The 14,798-nt window shown below is 33.8% G+C and overlaps 2 protein-coding genes across 3 annotated transcripts; both read right to left on the bottom strand.

Annotated features, from left to right (window-relative positions):
* Positions 1-2,657: 2,657 nt before the first annotated feature.
* LOC120091784 (Glutaredoxin family protein) lies at positions 2,658-3,788 on the bottom strand. Its single transcript, XM_090306524.1, has one exon. The coding sequence runs from the start codon at positions 3,786-3,788 to the stop codon at positions 2,886-2,888; it is 903 nt and encodes a 300-aa protein (XP_090162650.1). The 3' UTR covers positions 2,658-2,885.
* LOC120091785 (uncharacterized) lies at positions 2,658-8,423 on the bottom strand. Of its 2 annotated transcripts, XR_016524231.1 has the most exons (5): positions 8,030-8,423; positions 6,837-6,938; positions 5,508-5,668; positions 4,252-4,981; positions 2,658-3,926 (listed from the first exon to the last, which is right to left on the bottom strand). XR_016524231.1 is itself a non-coding variant. In XM_039049905.2 (4 exons), exons 1-4 carry the CDS (start codon positions 8,124-8,126, stop codon positions 4,874-4,876), a joined length of 468 nt encoding a protein of 155 aa, XP_038905833.1. In that variant the 5' UTR covers positions 8,127-8,423; the 3' UTR covers positions 2,658-4,873. The 2 variants fall into 2 exon arrangements, 1 of the variants encoding a protein (XP_038905833.1); XM_039049905.2 differs by having other exon boundaries at positions 2,658-4,981.
* Between the last annotated feature and the right edge of the window lie 6,375 nt (positions 8,424-14,798).

Raw genomic sequence — 14,798 nt, 5'->3', positions numbered from 1 at the left:
TAAATTGTAATAAAGATTAAGAATTGTGATTGATTGTGAAAATCTCCTCAAACTCACTAAGTGAAAAACATCGATCAAACTAAAAAATGTTACAAAAAATTAGTTATAATATCGTTATATAACATTGAAAGCACCTCAGAGTACTTTTTTGGTTTTAAAAAAGTTTCGATTTTCATGATCGTAACAATTTAGTCTTGTACTTTAAAAATTAAGGTCCCGTTTCATTTAGATCCCGTTTGGTAACCATTTTGTTTTTTAAAATCAAGCATATTAACATTATTTCCACCTTCAATTTTTTTTTCTTTTTATCTACTTTTCACTCATGGTTTAAAAAATCAAATAAAATTTTTGAAAACTAAAAAAAGGTAGCTTTCAAAAATTGTTTTTGTTTTTAAATTTTGGCTAAGAATTCAGCCATTGTACTTAAAAAAAGATGCAAATTATTGTAAGAAATGTGAATGAAATAGACTTAAGTTTAAAAAACAAAAACAATAAACCAAATGGTTATCAAACAGGGTCCTAGTTTTTTTTTTTGTTTTTTTTTTGTTTTTGTTTTTTTTTTTTTTTGAAAAATAAGCCTATAAACATTACTTCCATCTCCAAATTTCTTCTTTAGTTATCTATGTTTTACCAATAGTTTAAAAAATCAAGCCAAAATTTGAAAAATAAAAAAAGTAGCTTTTAAAAACTTGTTTTTGTTTTTAGAATTTGGTTAAGAATTCAACCATTGTACTTGACAAATATACAAATCATTATAAAAAATGGTAGAAAATAGGCTTAGTTTTAAAAAACAAAAACAAAAACAAAAAACGAAATGGTTACTAAAGTGGGTCTAAGCTTTTTTTTTTAAATATCAATTATTATTATGCAATAACTTGGTTTTTTTTAATAAACATATTTGGTCTCTAACTAGTTTACAAATTTACATACGTAATTTACATATGTAAAAATTCGATTGAATCATAACAACATATTTCATGATAGGGACCAAATCGTTACAAAATTTAAGGTACGTTAATTCATCACATACGAGTAAATATTGAATATTTTTTTTTCAAAAGAGAATATATGGTGAAAAAAACAAAAATGTACATATTATAAGGAGGTAGTTGAAATGAATTGAAATGATTTTGGTTCAAAATTTCTTAGAAAAAGCATGTTGATTGACTTCTTTTAGTGTGTAGGTACAGTTGTTAGAAACCCTAATCCAACTTCTAATGATTTTCAGCTTATTGATTTCTTTTAAATATTTAGTAAAAGCATATGCCTATTATAGCAATGATGGAGACTTCATGATAATTGTTGATTAAAAGCAAAATTGACCAACTTCCCCATTTTTAACCTACCTTCAAAATCTCTATACCATATTTAATTTACTCTGTTTTGTTAATTTATGGTCCTTTTTTAATGTAAAAAACATTTATTTTTGAAGTTTCAAATTAGTCAATTTAGTCCAAATTTTTTTAATAATTAGTTTAAAAGATCCATTCATTAACGAAATTGTTTAAATTAACAGATTTGTTCAAGTAGATTTTTTATTTGTTGAGGTGAGGTGGTTTACCGACCAAGTTGAAGATTAAATTTATATTTAACTTTTCTTGAAAGAAAGAAGAAAAATAAAAATCTAATTGGAGCCCTAAAAAAGCCTAACAACACAAACACAAAGTCCATGAGAAAAAAGAAGAAATTTGTTGAGATTCTTGACGCCGAAGGAATTGAAATCTCTACAATGATCCAAATAGGAATTGGGATCAAAATGTGGACAGAGAAATTTGTTAATTTAAATAGTCTTTTAAATCTATTATTAAAAATTTAGAGACTAATTTAGCTAATTCGATGTATCAGGAACCAAACGCATCTATTTCATAAAACTCCGAGACTCATTTTCCCCTTGTTTTAATTTTAAAAATGGTTCTATTAGCATTTTTTTAAAAATAGAAATATATTCACATAATTTTTTTGGGCATGAAAATAAAACTAAAAATGATCATCAAATATATATATTTTTTCTCTCTAGAAAAGTGGTACACGAGAAACAAAGAACAAAAAATATATCTATACAAAAAAAAAAAAGAAGCTAATTTCATCTCACTTATCCACTCAAAAAATTAATGGCAAATAATATTTTCATATTAAAACCATTTTTGTCAATAAGAGCGTAGCTCAACTTTTCAAACCTTGAGGTCTGAAATGACATGCCTAAAATACCATCAATTAAACATGTTACTTTTGTAATATTACTATTTTGGGTTAGTAATTGAATTTTTAATCTATTTGACCTGCAAGATTGATGATACTTTTTAGTTTTTAGTTTCCCCCCATCTTTTTCTTGCCAAACTAAAAGGAGAATGATAAAAGACAGAAATGAAAAGAAAAACAAGGAGAAAAAGCTGTGTTTGCCCTTTAACATAAAGTTTTTGTAATCCTAACACTTCACTTTCCTTCCCCAAACTTTTGATATCAATCAATCAATGACTTTTTCTAGCCTTTTATCAAAGCAGCCATGTGCTTGTCCTCCTCTTCCCATCATCATTCTCAATCATCTTGATACAAAAATACAATTATTTGGATGATAATGCCTCTTTGCCCCTTATTGAAATTTTCTTCACTCAGAAACCCACAAGTAAATTCATCTCCAAGAACTGACTTTCAAGATATAGGATCAAATGTAGCTTTGGTAGCTAGAAATTCATTGATTTGCAGGAATACAAATGGTCTACTAGGAAAAACTACATAAAAACTACAACGGCGGTTGAGACTTCGAACATAGCACGGCCGTCGAGTTCTAAAAGCTAGCTAATAAACAGAAAATTTTAAGAGAGAAGATATTGACTTACATAGAAGTAGACAGTGAGTGTTGTTACATGAGGAAGATTATAGTGTTTTCAGCAGCAAATGGGGCATTTGGCTAACCCATTCTCATTGCAATCAGTACATCTATTATACAAGTCGATGTTGATGTTGTTGTAGTTGATGTCATCTTTAAGAACCTTGCAACTGCCATTGCAGCTTGGGCACACTAGAAACCTGGTGTTTGCACAGCAAGAGCAAGGTGAATTTGCCAAGTCCAATGGCATGCCTTCCAGCAATTTCCTTAGTTTTCCTTGCTCATGCAGGCCTACCACTTCGTCTGCTCCTCCGATGTACCTTCCCTTAATAAAAAGTCGTGGCGGGATCACCCTGCCCCCCAAGACTTCCCACAGCTCCTCCCTGAATTCCAAGTGCATCGATACATCTCTCTCGAAGAACAGCACTTTGAAGCTTTCGAGTAGGAACCGAATACTGTTGCATTCTTCGAACGTTTTCCTAATACTTCTCAAGCTTGTCGAATAAAATATAACAGATTCACTTCCTCCTGGTGGGCATCTCTCTTCAAAGTCTAACAAAGATGAATGTTCTTGACGATTGCCCACTTTCACTTGGTGCCCACCATTTGGTTCCATGGTAATCATGTCTGATAGGCATGGAGGCTCTGTATTATGTTTAGCAGCCAATATTTCTTCAGACTTTATGAAGGGAACGAGATGGTTTTGGTTGCTGACACTAATTTCGAGTTCACCTTCTGTATCTTTTAGATCTCTAATATGTTGGGATATGATGCAACATTCTACTACTGGCAGGGACACCCTGAAGTTGCTGCTCTTGGAAATTTGTTCTTCTAAAACTGGTGGGGTTTCACATATTTGGCTACAAGTGTTCTCAGTGGGGTCAGACAGAAGAGAGAGGCCTTGTTTTAAAGAGCTAATGGAAGGAAAGAGTTTCATCTTCTTCAGCAATCTTCCCTTCATTTTCTTGATCTATCTCTTCTTGTTATCTCATCATTAAATAGCAAATGGATGACATTCGACATCTTATGATCACCAAAGGTAGAAGAAAGGGATGAACTCACATTTCACTTCTGGATTCCAATAGCTAGAAAGTGGAGGCTGGAAGGGAAAAAAAAGCTGTTTGTTAGTTTGCTTTCAGAAGTCTGCATAAATTTATGACTTTAGCAGAGTGGGGCTTGGGTTGCCATTGAATAGAGAGGCAACTATTTCTAACTCACAATCTGACCCATCACCAACAATGGTCCATCAATCATGTTATGACACACTAATCAAATAAAGAAGGGAAAAAAAAAAAGATGAAGAAGAAGAAAGAACCAGACCCCACCCATTTGGTATGATGCTCATGAGAAAAAGCAGCAAATTGAAAAGAGTGAATGCCAGAGGCTAAACCACACCATCATGATTTGGTATAAGGGAAACGAACCTTCTATGCTTTAACTCGTGTGCTTTTTCGACAAGCTTCATGATTCATCGGGGGACAATGCATGCCTATACTGTCTATAAACTTTGGTGGATTACCAAAGTCCCCGTCTAATCAATTGTACTGTACTATCTACAATCCTCAGTCCAGTGAAGAAAAATACTTTTTAAGGTAATTATGCATATATGAGACTAGAAAATATCAATCCTAAAACGTGTATCAATATCAAGTACAAGGATTCAAACATCTACCGTAAGAAACTTCTTTACATTAATGACCACATTAAAACAAGAATGAAGTAAAAGCTTGAATCTTTCCTCAAATGGTAAAACTAATTTTAATTAATTGTCATGCGGAGCAAAGTACTTAATTGTCTCTCTTTCCACTCTGTATCTACAAAGTACAAAGTAAACTGTGTGACACGTGATGATAAGTAGTAGTAAAATGCTCTTATAACACAACTTTTTTTTCCTTGATTTTCACCACCTCCTGAATTAGTTCTTCAAATAGTCACAGAACAGAAGTTGTCTGCCCAAGGAACAGACAAAGATTTAAAGACGCCAAAGCTCTAGAAGGGTTCATATGTACAAAGATCAATAGCTGAATAATCAATAAATAAAAGCCCTTAGCTATCTCCAAATAGTGATGCAATCACCAATTCATAATCAAAACGAAAGCATGTAAGTTTATTATCATCTCCATCAACAATGGTTATCTGCATATGATATGAACCCTGCAAGGAAAAGGAAATAGTTAGAATACATAATAGTTAAAGGAAAAAGCAATCGATGATTGTGTGTATATATATGTCTAAGATATTTCATCCTGAAATCCTAGTTCCTTTGGCTAGTAAGATCACCATGAACCTCTTTAGATGAGATTCTTGTTTTCAATAATCAGAATTGTGCCAAGTATAACTCCTAATAATTTATAACCGGGAGTCGGAGGGTTGCCCTCCAGACCTGAGGGCACCGTGCCTGCCCCAAGGCCAACTAGAACTCCTATTAGGTTCTAGTGAAATGGATAATACTAAAAGAACACATTAAAATAAGCGAGCCCATCCAGTTTTAAGGTGAGATCTGAAGTAGAAAATGAAAACTAGAGCAATGCTTCATATCCTTTCAAGATGCAACATGACTTTAGTAGATCAATTGAGCCAGGATAAAACCTTCTTCCTTTTAACTTATTTTAGGGGGAAACCAGAAACTAAAAGCAAAAGACAAACACAAGTGGTAAACATGAAAATAGTAGTCACTTACAGGTAAAAAGAATGCCAGAGGTGTTCGCGATGGAGGGAGTGCAAAATCACCAAACGAGTAAGGGCAGGACGTCTCAACACAAATGTCATGGCTCTCACTATATATGTGCCATCCAAAATATGAAATATCAACTACCATTTTTCCTGCAATGATTGGCTTACCTGTGCCACGTGTACAAGGTGGTTGTCATTAACTAAAAGTTTGAACCAAAGTTCAAAAGACAATATATGAGTAGAAAGGCTCGAGCTCGATCAACTATGGAGTTGTAGGAGAGGGTACACCTTTCTCTCTCAAGGGTTAAATAAAGACCGAAGGGCAGTTGATAATTCAATGTAAAACAAAGTGATAGGGAAGTATCCTCTAATCCTGCTTATCCATAAAAGGATGAAAAATCTAAAGGTTAACAGTGCTAAGCAAAGTCAACTTTAAAAAAATTCGTCATCTTTTGGCTGAACCTCATTATCGGTCCAATGGAAACACAGACGTGGGTATATGACCATTTAAAGATTCAGACGCTCATAAGTAAGCTTTCAACTCCTTATTCTAGAAAATAGCTAACTACACATACATGTTTGACCCATGCAACAGTATTCAATTTTCACCTTTGCATGACATGATTCTCATTAACACTTCAGTTTGAAGCTGATCTTTTAGCCCAAGCATATGAAGTAACCCCAATCGAACTCATCAACTCATTATTCTCCATAGAAGAAAAGAAAGGTAGTAGGCCCTGATGAATAGATTTTTTTTTCTTTCTTTCTTTCTTTTTTTTTTTTAAAGAAAACAACTCTCATTGAGAAAAAATAAATGAATACACAGACATCCAAAAAACCAAGCCCACAAAAGAAAGGGGGCTCCCACTACAAGAAGGGACCCCCAACTATGCAAAATTAAGTCTAAAGGATAGATGTTGTTAAAGCAGATGTCAGCCCTGTAACTAGGAAAAGAAGTTCAGTGCTTGTATTATTGAAATCTTCAGGTAAATTTTTTGAATTTTCTAAATTTCTCTCCTTTTTACCTCCCACTTCAGTGAGGCTAATATGCTTTGTTTTTAGAAGAAAAATACACAAGTCAAATTTTAATTTAGAAAAAAACACATTAAAATGGAGTGAAATGATGTATTTTTTATGTTAAGTACCCACTAAATTTGCCCTTCAAAAATTATTTTAGTTTAATGTAAATATGAACAAATTTGCATCAAACTTTTGATAAAGGGATTCATAGTTAATTTCAGCATGTATTTGTCAAAAAAAAAATGGAACGTCAAAATAAATAATAATAAAAACACTAAAGATGATAAAAAAGGCCAGGTGCAATATTAAGAAGTACCTATAATTAGATTGAAGGTCATATTTGTTGGATGACCCCTAACTATGGGGCTGGGAGATATCTCTACTCCTTTCACCGTGACATCATACTTAGCTGTCTCGTCTGCATCAGTTACAGAAAAGATTCAATTATATTTACCTCAACACAAAACTCCATTCCATTACAGAAAAGTTCAATCAAATTAGAGAACAAAGGTCAAACTTCCAAAGAGCCCAAGGGGTGCCAGTGAGAAGGACTTGAGAAGTTTAGAGTTACAAGATCTTAGGCTCAAATTCTTAAGTTAGTGAGGTGGGTATCATAAGTATAATGTAGGAAGTGATTCCTGACCCCATTATTTAAAAAATATGGTGATTTGACTTCCATAGGTTATTTAGTTCTCGTTTACAATCAAATTATGTTACATATCCACCATCGGTTCATCCTTCAAACATATAACACTCACTGAGATGCAATAAATTGATCCATTATGTATCTTTTGGTCTTTCTGAGAGAAATCCTGCGGTGCTTCAACTATTATTTGGTCTTCCCAAATGACCCTCTCACTTTACTTAATTCACTTCTTATTGGCCACCCATTCAAAGCAAAGAGGGAGATTTCGTGGACCTTCATTATCAAAGTTTACTTATGGCTCATAGAATGAAATAATTGAGTCTTTGAAGATAGACTGACGAATTTCACTTGCTTCTTTGATCATCTTTTATATATTGCTCACTTGGTGTAAACTCACCCCATTTTTTTGTGATTGCAGTCTTACATCTCTTATTTTACAGCAAAATACTATTATGTAATCTCACACGACATCTTGACTTTTTGTAATTTCATACCATCAATGAAATTATTTCGGACTGTTTCTCATTAAAAAAAAACGTGAAAAATTGAAGGGTGCCAGAAGTGTTACAAAATGAAGCTCTATAATAATATGGGTTATATAACAGATACTTAACAGTACCAGAAATGCAACTATGAATAGAAAATGATAAGAATGATGTTCAAAGTAAAAGTATTGTACACTGACATTGACTTCTAAGCATAAACAAGTGGATTAACAGTGAAATATAACATAAAATACAAAATCTAAGATTACAAAACAGAATCGGAAACTATTTAATCGAACCCACAAGACCAAAATTCAGAAAGGAAAGCAAAAATTCTCGAAAAATGGAACAAAAGCATCGAAATCCGAGACCACAAACCGCAGAGTTGGACTTGAGTGGCGAAGGAGAACTGTGGAACAAAGCACAACCAAAGAAGAATTGGGAAAATCAGCTTCATCTGAAAAGTGGGTTCCATGGAAAAGCTCTTTTTCGAGCTCCGTAACAACAAATTTGAGGAAAAACTTGACAATTTCTAATAATGAAGCTCTGGGGTTGCGAGAAAAACGGGGTTTTCGGTGGAGTAAAATGCGAGAAACTGAAAGATACGATTGCCATTTTTGAGTGAGATGAATCCCTTCTTCGTCGGGGTTTAGCAAATGGGGTGAAGAGAAAATTTCAAAAAAAGGAAAAAAAAAAAAAAAAGAAAAAAGAAAAAAAAGAAAGAAGAGAAGTTAAGAAGAAGCGAAGTAAACCGTTGACCTGGAATATTGCAGTTCTATGAACGCTCCCCATTATATTTATCTGTTAAATTAAATATATAAAAATATTTTTATCAATTTAGTCAACTTTTAATAAGTGACTCGAATAATTGATCATCAAGGTTTGATTATATAAAGTCTTAATCGCTTTGAGTATTTTGTAAAGTTGATTCGGAGTAAATTGGTTAAAATCACTTTTTAATTATACGTTAATTCTCACCCTTTTTAAATTATGTTAGTCTCTTAACTTTCAAGAATCATACTTCTAACAAATTTTCAATTTCATTCTTTATGAATAAAAAATGATTTTGTTGTTTAGTTCACACCAATTTCTATATATATATATATATATATTTAATTTATTAGTTCATTTCCACCCATTTTTTCTTTATTTAATGTCATATTTTTTATTAGAAAAATTGCACAATTTTTAATATTTAACAAATAACCTAGAGCAAATAAATTTTAAATTTAAGTTGAAAGTCTTGATGGCAAAATCCACACACGAAGATTCATCAACACTGGCATGGTGCTTGCCACAAGAAGTGAAAACACCGGTATGATGCTTGCAATAGGACCTCCAGTGCTTAAGTCAGTATTCAACAAAGGGCCAGCACAAGCTAGAAGGAAGTAAAAGAACTTACCTTGGTTGTTACCTATGGCCCATTATTTTATAGTGGGATGGACTTAAGGTTTCAAATCTAGGAGGGATAAAGGAATATAAATTTGGGCCAGATGAGGGGGCTTATTTATAGTGGGATGGACTTAAGGTTCCAAATCCAAGAGGGATAAAGGAATATAAATTTGGGCCGGATGAGGGGGCTTGGATCATGGCCTATGAGAAGCAAGCCTTCAGGGATGGAAAATGACTCGCCTCGACCTCTGAGGGCGAGGTGGGCAAGTTAGACCAAATGGCTCAACTTGCCTTGGCCTTAGTCAAGGAGGGCAAGTTGGGCCTTTTGGCATTGGCCTCTCATTTCCCTATTTTCTTCCTCTAGGGTGTACACGGATTGGGTTGGGTTGGGGATACTTTTTGAACCAACTCAAAAATTCGGGTTGGTTACCCAAATGACCCAATCAAGATCTCCAAACCCAACCCAACCCAAGCTTTAAAATTCAGGTTGGGTTGGATTGGGTTTTCGAGTTGGGAGAATAAAAAAAAAAAGAAAAAAAGATAGTGAGATAAATACAATGAAATCAATTGTACAACAAAGAGAGATATAACTTCTAAAATTTGATGTTTAGATTCAACTCACCACTAAAAATGAAAATCAGTGCCAACAGAGAGAGTCGAAGTAGATGATGGTGAGTCCATGATGTGCAAAGGAGGGAGAGGCAACAACAACGACTGTGTAACATTTGTGTATTTTCTTTGAAACAGTGGATGGTGTCTGTGTAATGATGGTAACAAAATCGATTGTGGTTGTAGAAGGAGATGATGAACCGTGCAACAACGATGACATTGAGAGAGATGAAAGAGAGACGATGGTCAGAAGGCGAGAAGAGGAAGAAATTGGACGAGGGTTGAAAGAAAATGAGAGGAATCGAGAGAGAGGCCGAGAAGGTTAGCGAGTTGCAGAAGATTCGCGCAAAAGAGAGAGGAAAAGGTTGGCGGCTACAAGTCTTGAAAATAAAAAATCCTAATTAAAATTTGTATATATAATAATAACAATAATAATAAGAATAAGAATAATATCACTAAGTCAGTTGGGTTTTGATCAACTCAGATTTTCTAAAAATGCAATCCGAACCCAACCCAATCCAAGAAAAATAATAAAAAAAGTTTCAACCATGGTTTAGATTTTATCCTCAACGACTTGTCTCTATGAGCTCGTGATTCTTAGTCCTAAAATTATGATATAACACTTTAAAAATATAAATCATAAACAAAAATTAATAATGCAAAATTTGATAGAAAGGTCTATGAAGTAATTTTTGTCAATCACGACAATTTAGAACCATTTACCAAATACTAGTTAAAGCTAAAGCTTAAAAATTGCGTATAAGTTTTTCTAGAAGCATAATTGCCAATTCCAAACTAAGTTCAAATTTCGTTTTCGTTTTGTTTCGTTTTGTTTTTTTTCCCCAAGAACCAAGTTAAAGTCTTCTTAGTTCAAATGATATATAATAAGTGTTAACAATTAAGAGGTTTGTAGTGCGAATTTTTCTATTTTAAATGTAGTAAAAAAAAACTTTATTTCAATTATATTTTATGGAATATATTGTTAATATTGAAGACTATTTTATAAATGTTTTTTTTTTGTTTTTTTTTTTTTAATTTTCTATGTTTGAAAACTAAGTTTGTTTTTGAGTTTTTTTATACGAATGACCTCCTCCGTGGGCCAAATGAAGAATTAGTATCTTTTAAAAATGAATGAAAAGTGGCATTCTGCTTATGTTAGAACCCTATGAATTTAACCATTTGACCCCGAAAACCACTCATGCACTATGATTCATAAGTATTTTTTATACTTGATACTTGATCCTCGCTCCTCGATCCTCGATATTTGATACCCGATGCTTGATGCTCTACACTCTATGCTCTATGTTATATGCTCTATGCTATATACTAGCTACATGCTACTAGATCTTCGATCCTCGATCTTCAATCCTTGATACTTGATACTCAATACTCGATGCTTGATGCTTTTTGTTCTATGTTATATGTTATATGCTCTATGCTACATACTGGCTACATGCTACTTGATATTCTACGCTCTATATTGTATGTTTTATACTCGATTCAGAAGTTCACTTGATGCTCAATACTCTAAAGAAGAAGAAGAAGAAACGCAGAAAAAAATAGAAGAAATGCAAGAAAAAATAGAAGAAAAATGCACAAAAATACAGAAAAATAATTGCAGGAAAAAAAAGATGGAAGAAGAAGAAAGTAAAAAAAAAAAGGAAAAAAAAAAGCCACAAAATGAAGAAAATAGAAATTTAGGGTTAAAGTGGTAATTTCATACCGTGATGACATAAATATAAGGTCAAAATTCATTGGTTTTCAAAAGAGTACCAATTTTTCATTTTTGTCATTTATTATGGGTCATCTATGCCATTTTCCATTTTTTTTTTCGTTTTGACATTCTTAAAATACATTTGAATTATAAATTAATTTTTTTAAAAAATATGCAAGAGTTCCCCCTCCCCCCCCTCGAAATTTGATTTAGAATTTTTTTAGGAACTTTTATGGATAGAGTGGGATAGTCGACTCTTTTTATCTCTTTACTTTTTCGAGAAACGAAAATTTGTGTGTGTTTTCATTTTTGTAAAAATTGTATGTGTGTTTTATTTTTCGTAAAAATGTTTTTTTTTTCTTAAATAATCAAAGTTATAGTTTTATACACACAAAGTACATAGGAATTAGCAATCAAATGAAATTGGAGAAAGAATCCCAATTTTGCTCCTTGTTTCACTCCATCGATGGAAGAGATGCTCCCATGAATTCTTCCAATGCCATTATTGGTATTTGAATTTATCAAATGAATTCTGATATTAATAAAAATAATAAATATGAAAAAAAAAGTTTAAGAGGAGACCGATATCAAATAGAAATGTTTATAGGGTGAGATAAGGTTGAGGATGACATCTCTGTTTTCGTTGTTATTGAATGAAAATTTTGGACCAATAACAAATTATCACGTCATTTCTCAACTTAATGCCAAAATTATAAATAATTGAATTTGGGACTAATTAGAAAGTTGAGATGTGTTCGGAATTGAAATTGAAGACATAAATTGGAAAATTTCGATGATACCATGGGTTTTCTATATGACCATTGGCTTGAATAAAATTAGTTTGGTCAAATTTGGTATTATAATTTGAGTTAAAGTCTAATTGAACCCAAACAAACAAGTTTAACTTGGCTCAAAATGCCAAATCCCAAATCCAATTAATTGAGCCCAGGGGCCAAGTCCATGGACTAAACAAGCCCAAGCCCACAAAACCCATCTAAGAACTCTATAAATAGAGGAGTTCTCTTCATTTGTGGGGAGAGCAATTCTCTCCAGAGAGCATAGAGAGAATTCTTTGCATTCAGAAGACTCATTGACTTTTGAAGACTGAACCACTCCATGAAGCCTAAATTCTGAAGATACAAAAATTCTTCCAAGACTTCAACTTTAAGAACATCACGTGCTCTGTTTCCCCAAGTCAAACGTACACATTCAATGGAGAGAGAATCAGAAGATCAAGCACTAGAGAGAGAACCACATCGCTTCAAAGTTAATAATCACTTAGTAAAAATGATTAGCCGTTTTTTTCTAAGTTAAATAATCCTAGGTAAAATACTTAGTGGGAGGAAAATGGGGTATATGATACTTCAATTTTCCTATCACGTTTCTCTCTAACAGTTCACACCGTGAGACCTATACTTGGTCTTGAGGTATCTTTGCTTGTGTCCCCCTACGAGTGATGTTTGTATAGGTCAATAGCAAGCTGAATGAAAAGTGTGTTTATAATGAGTGGGAGCGAGATGTGGTTCAATACACCCCACAGTCTCTTTTATTAATTTGTAGTAAACTTTCATGCTCAGCCTCGAGACACCTTTGCTTGTGTCCCCCTTGAAGGAAATCAGATTCGTGATTTCCATGAGCAGCGGAAGAAAGATAATTCCAAATTACAATCATGAATAAATAATACATTTATAGTCGACTTAAAAAAAACAATTATATAATTCATACATAAATTACAGCATGAAAAACTCAAATGAACAGAGAGCAAACTCTACGCACATTTGAAGATGCGTCTCCACACTCCATTGTGCGACCGCTCGAACAACAACAACCTCGAACGTTTGATCTACACGACCACAACATAGCACGAACACTTCGCGCTCGTCCTCAACGATCGCCTCGATCACGAACTCCTCAGCAACAACACAAACAACCTTCAGAAAACCTCGACGGTGTCGAGTTGAGTATGACACTACCAACAAAGCTACCTTGGTATTCTCGGTGTAAGAATCCAGAGAGTGGACTCTGTTCAAACTTGGAATAAGGCAGCCGAAGGAGGAAACACTGATCGTGTACACGATTGGGCAAGTGGGAGATGGCGGAGACCTATCGTATAGGTCAATGCCCAATCGTTTAGATAAAGCTAAACGATCATCTAGCAAAAGCTATGCGATCGTTTAACTCATCGTTTAGCTCGATCTGTCGCCTACAGGCTCTACACAATCGTTTACTTTGGGTAAGCGATTGTAACGACCGGATCCTTACACATTATGATCTGACCGTTACGACATGCATACTTAGACTTTTCTATCATGAGATGAGTTTTGGTGAAAATTTCAAAGAACATATCTAAATTTTATTAATTAGATAGAAAAGCTATATAAAAAGTTTATTTATCAAAACACCAGGATCCATAAGACATTAGCGTGATGGTACAAAATGCATATGCTATAATAGTGAGTTTGATGGTTGGCCATTTGAGCGACGTCCAATTCTGCCATCTATGCTGTGTCCTTACCTACAAAGTCTGTAAAAATATAGGATGAGTATATAATATACCCAGTAAGTAGTTCTCACGTAGGGTAGTGACCAAATGCACAATCACAAGCAACATGTCATAAAAACATATGGTTGGGACCGAAAACGTATAATAACATGTGGTGGTCGGTTATGCTTCCAACATAAATCTCTCCGCCCTGATAGGAAGATGAGAACCTAAGCGAAAACTAACTCATCTGATGATTAGCGGGTCATGCAGTCAGTAGGGCCAGAGTCGCATCCAACATCAACCATTAGCATAAACGTAATATTGAACTAGAGGGGTGCAACCATACATACCCTGCTAGTCCCTAGCATAAATATAACGTAAGATTAGGCCTGGAGGGGTGCAACCATACATGCCCTGCCAGCCCTGGAAGCATAAATTTCTCCACCCTGATAGAAAGATGAGGACTTAAGCGGAAACTAACCCATTTGATGATTAGCGGGTCATGCAGTCAGTAGGGCCAGAGTCGCATCCAACATCAACCATTAACATAAACGTAAGATTAGACTGGAAGCATAACTTACACCTAATTAAAACTTGATTTTAACGTAATTGTGAACAAACATAATGCATGGGGTCCCTTGTAGAGAAACGTGTTTTAAACATGTAATGCAATATAACAATTAACATAATCATGCAACATAATAAAGGTACACTACCATAGAACATTTAAAGAGAGGGTGAGATAAACTACTTACCGTGATCTAGTTATTCCTTATTATTCTTTATGATTTGATCAGTAGAGCTTTCCCTTTTTAAACTAGAAGGAAATTTGGGCAGAAATTTGGGCAGCACCTTACCCGAGCTTTTCTCTTTTAACCTCACAAAACTTCCTCACTCACACTTACTCTTTCACACGATTCTTTGTTACTGCGATTTATTTGAGAATG

This window comes from Benincasa hispida, chromosome 11 (assembly GCF_027475165.1).
Source record: "Benincasa hispida cultivar pf3 chromosome 11, pf3_genome.v1.1, whole genome shotgun sequence".
NCBI classification, from domain to species: Eukaryota; Viridiplantae; Streptophyta; class Magnoliopsida; order Cucurbitales; family Cucurbitaceae; genus Benincasa; species Benincasa hispida.
The sequence above is the reverse complement of the archived record's forward strand: the minus strand, read 5'-3'. Positions and strand labels throughout refer to the sequence as shown.

Bases quoted from the DNA above. Each gene is read 5' to 3' on its own strand.
- LOC120091784 (XM_090306524.1), bottom strand. From the start codon at position 3,788: ATGAAGGGAAGATTGCTGAAGAAGATGAAACTCTTTCCTTCCATTAGC.
- LOC120091785 (XM_039049905.2), bottom strand. From the start codon at position 8,126: ATGGAACCCACTTTTCAGATGAAGCTGATTTTCCCAATTCTTCTTTGG. The intron at 6,939-8,029 runs GTTTGTGGTCTC...TAACTGATGCAG, and splicing joins CACTCAAGTCCAACTCTGCG to ACGAGACAGCTAAGTATGAT. The intron at 5,669-6,836 runs GTACTTCTTAAT...CACGTGGCACAG, and splicing joins GACCTTCAATCTAATTATAG to GTAAGCCAATCATTGCAGGA.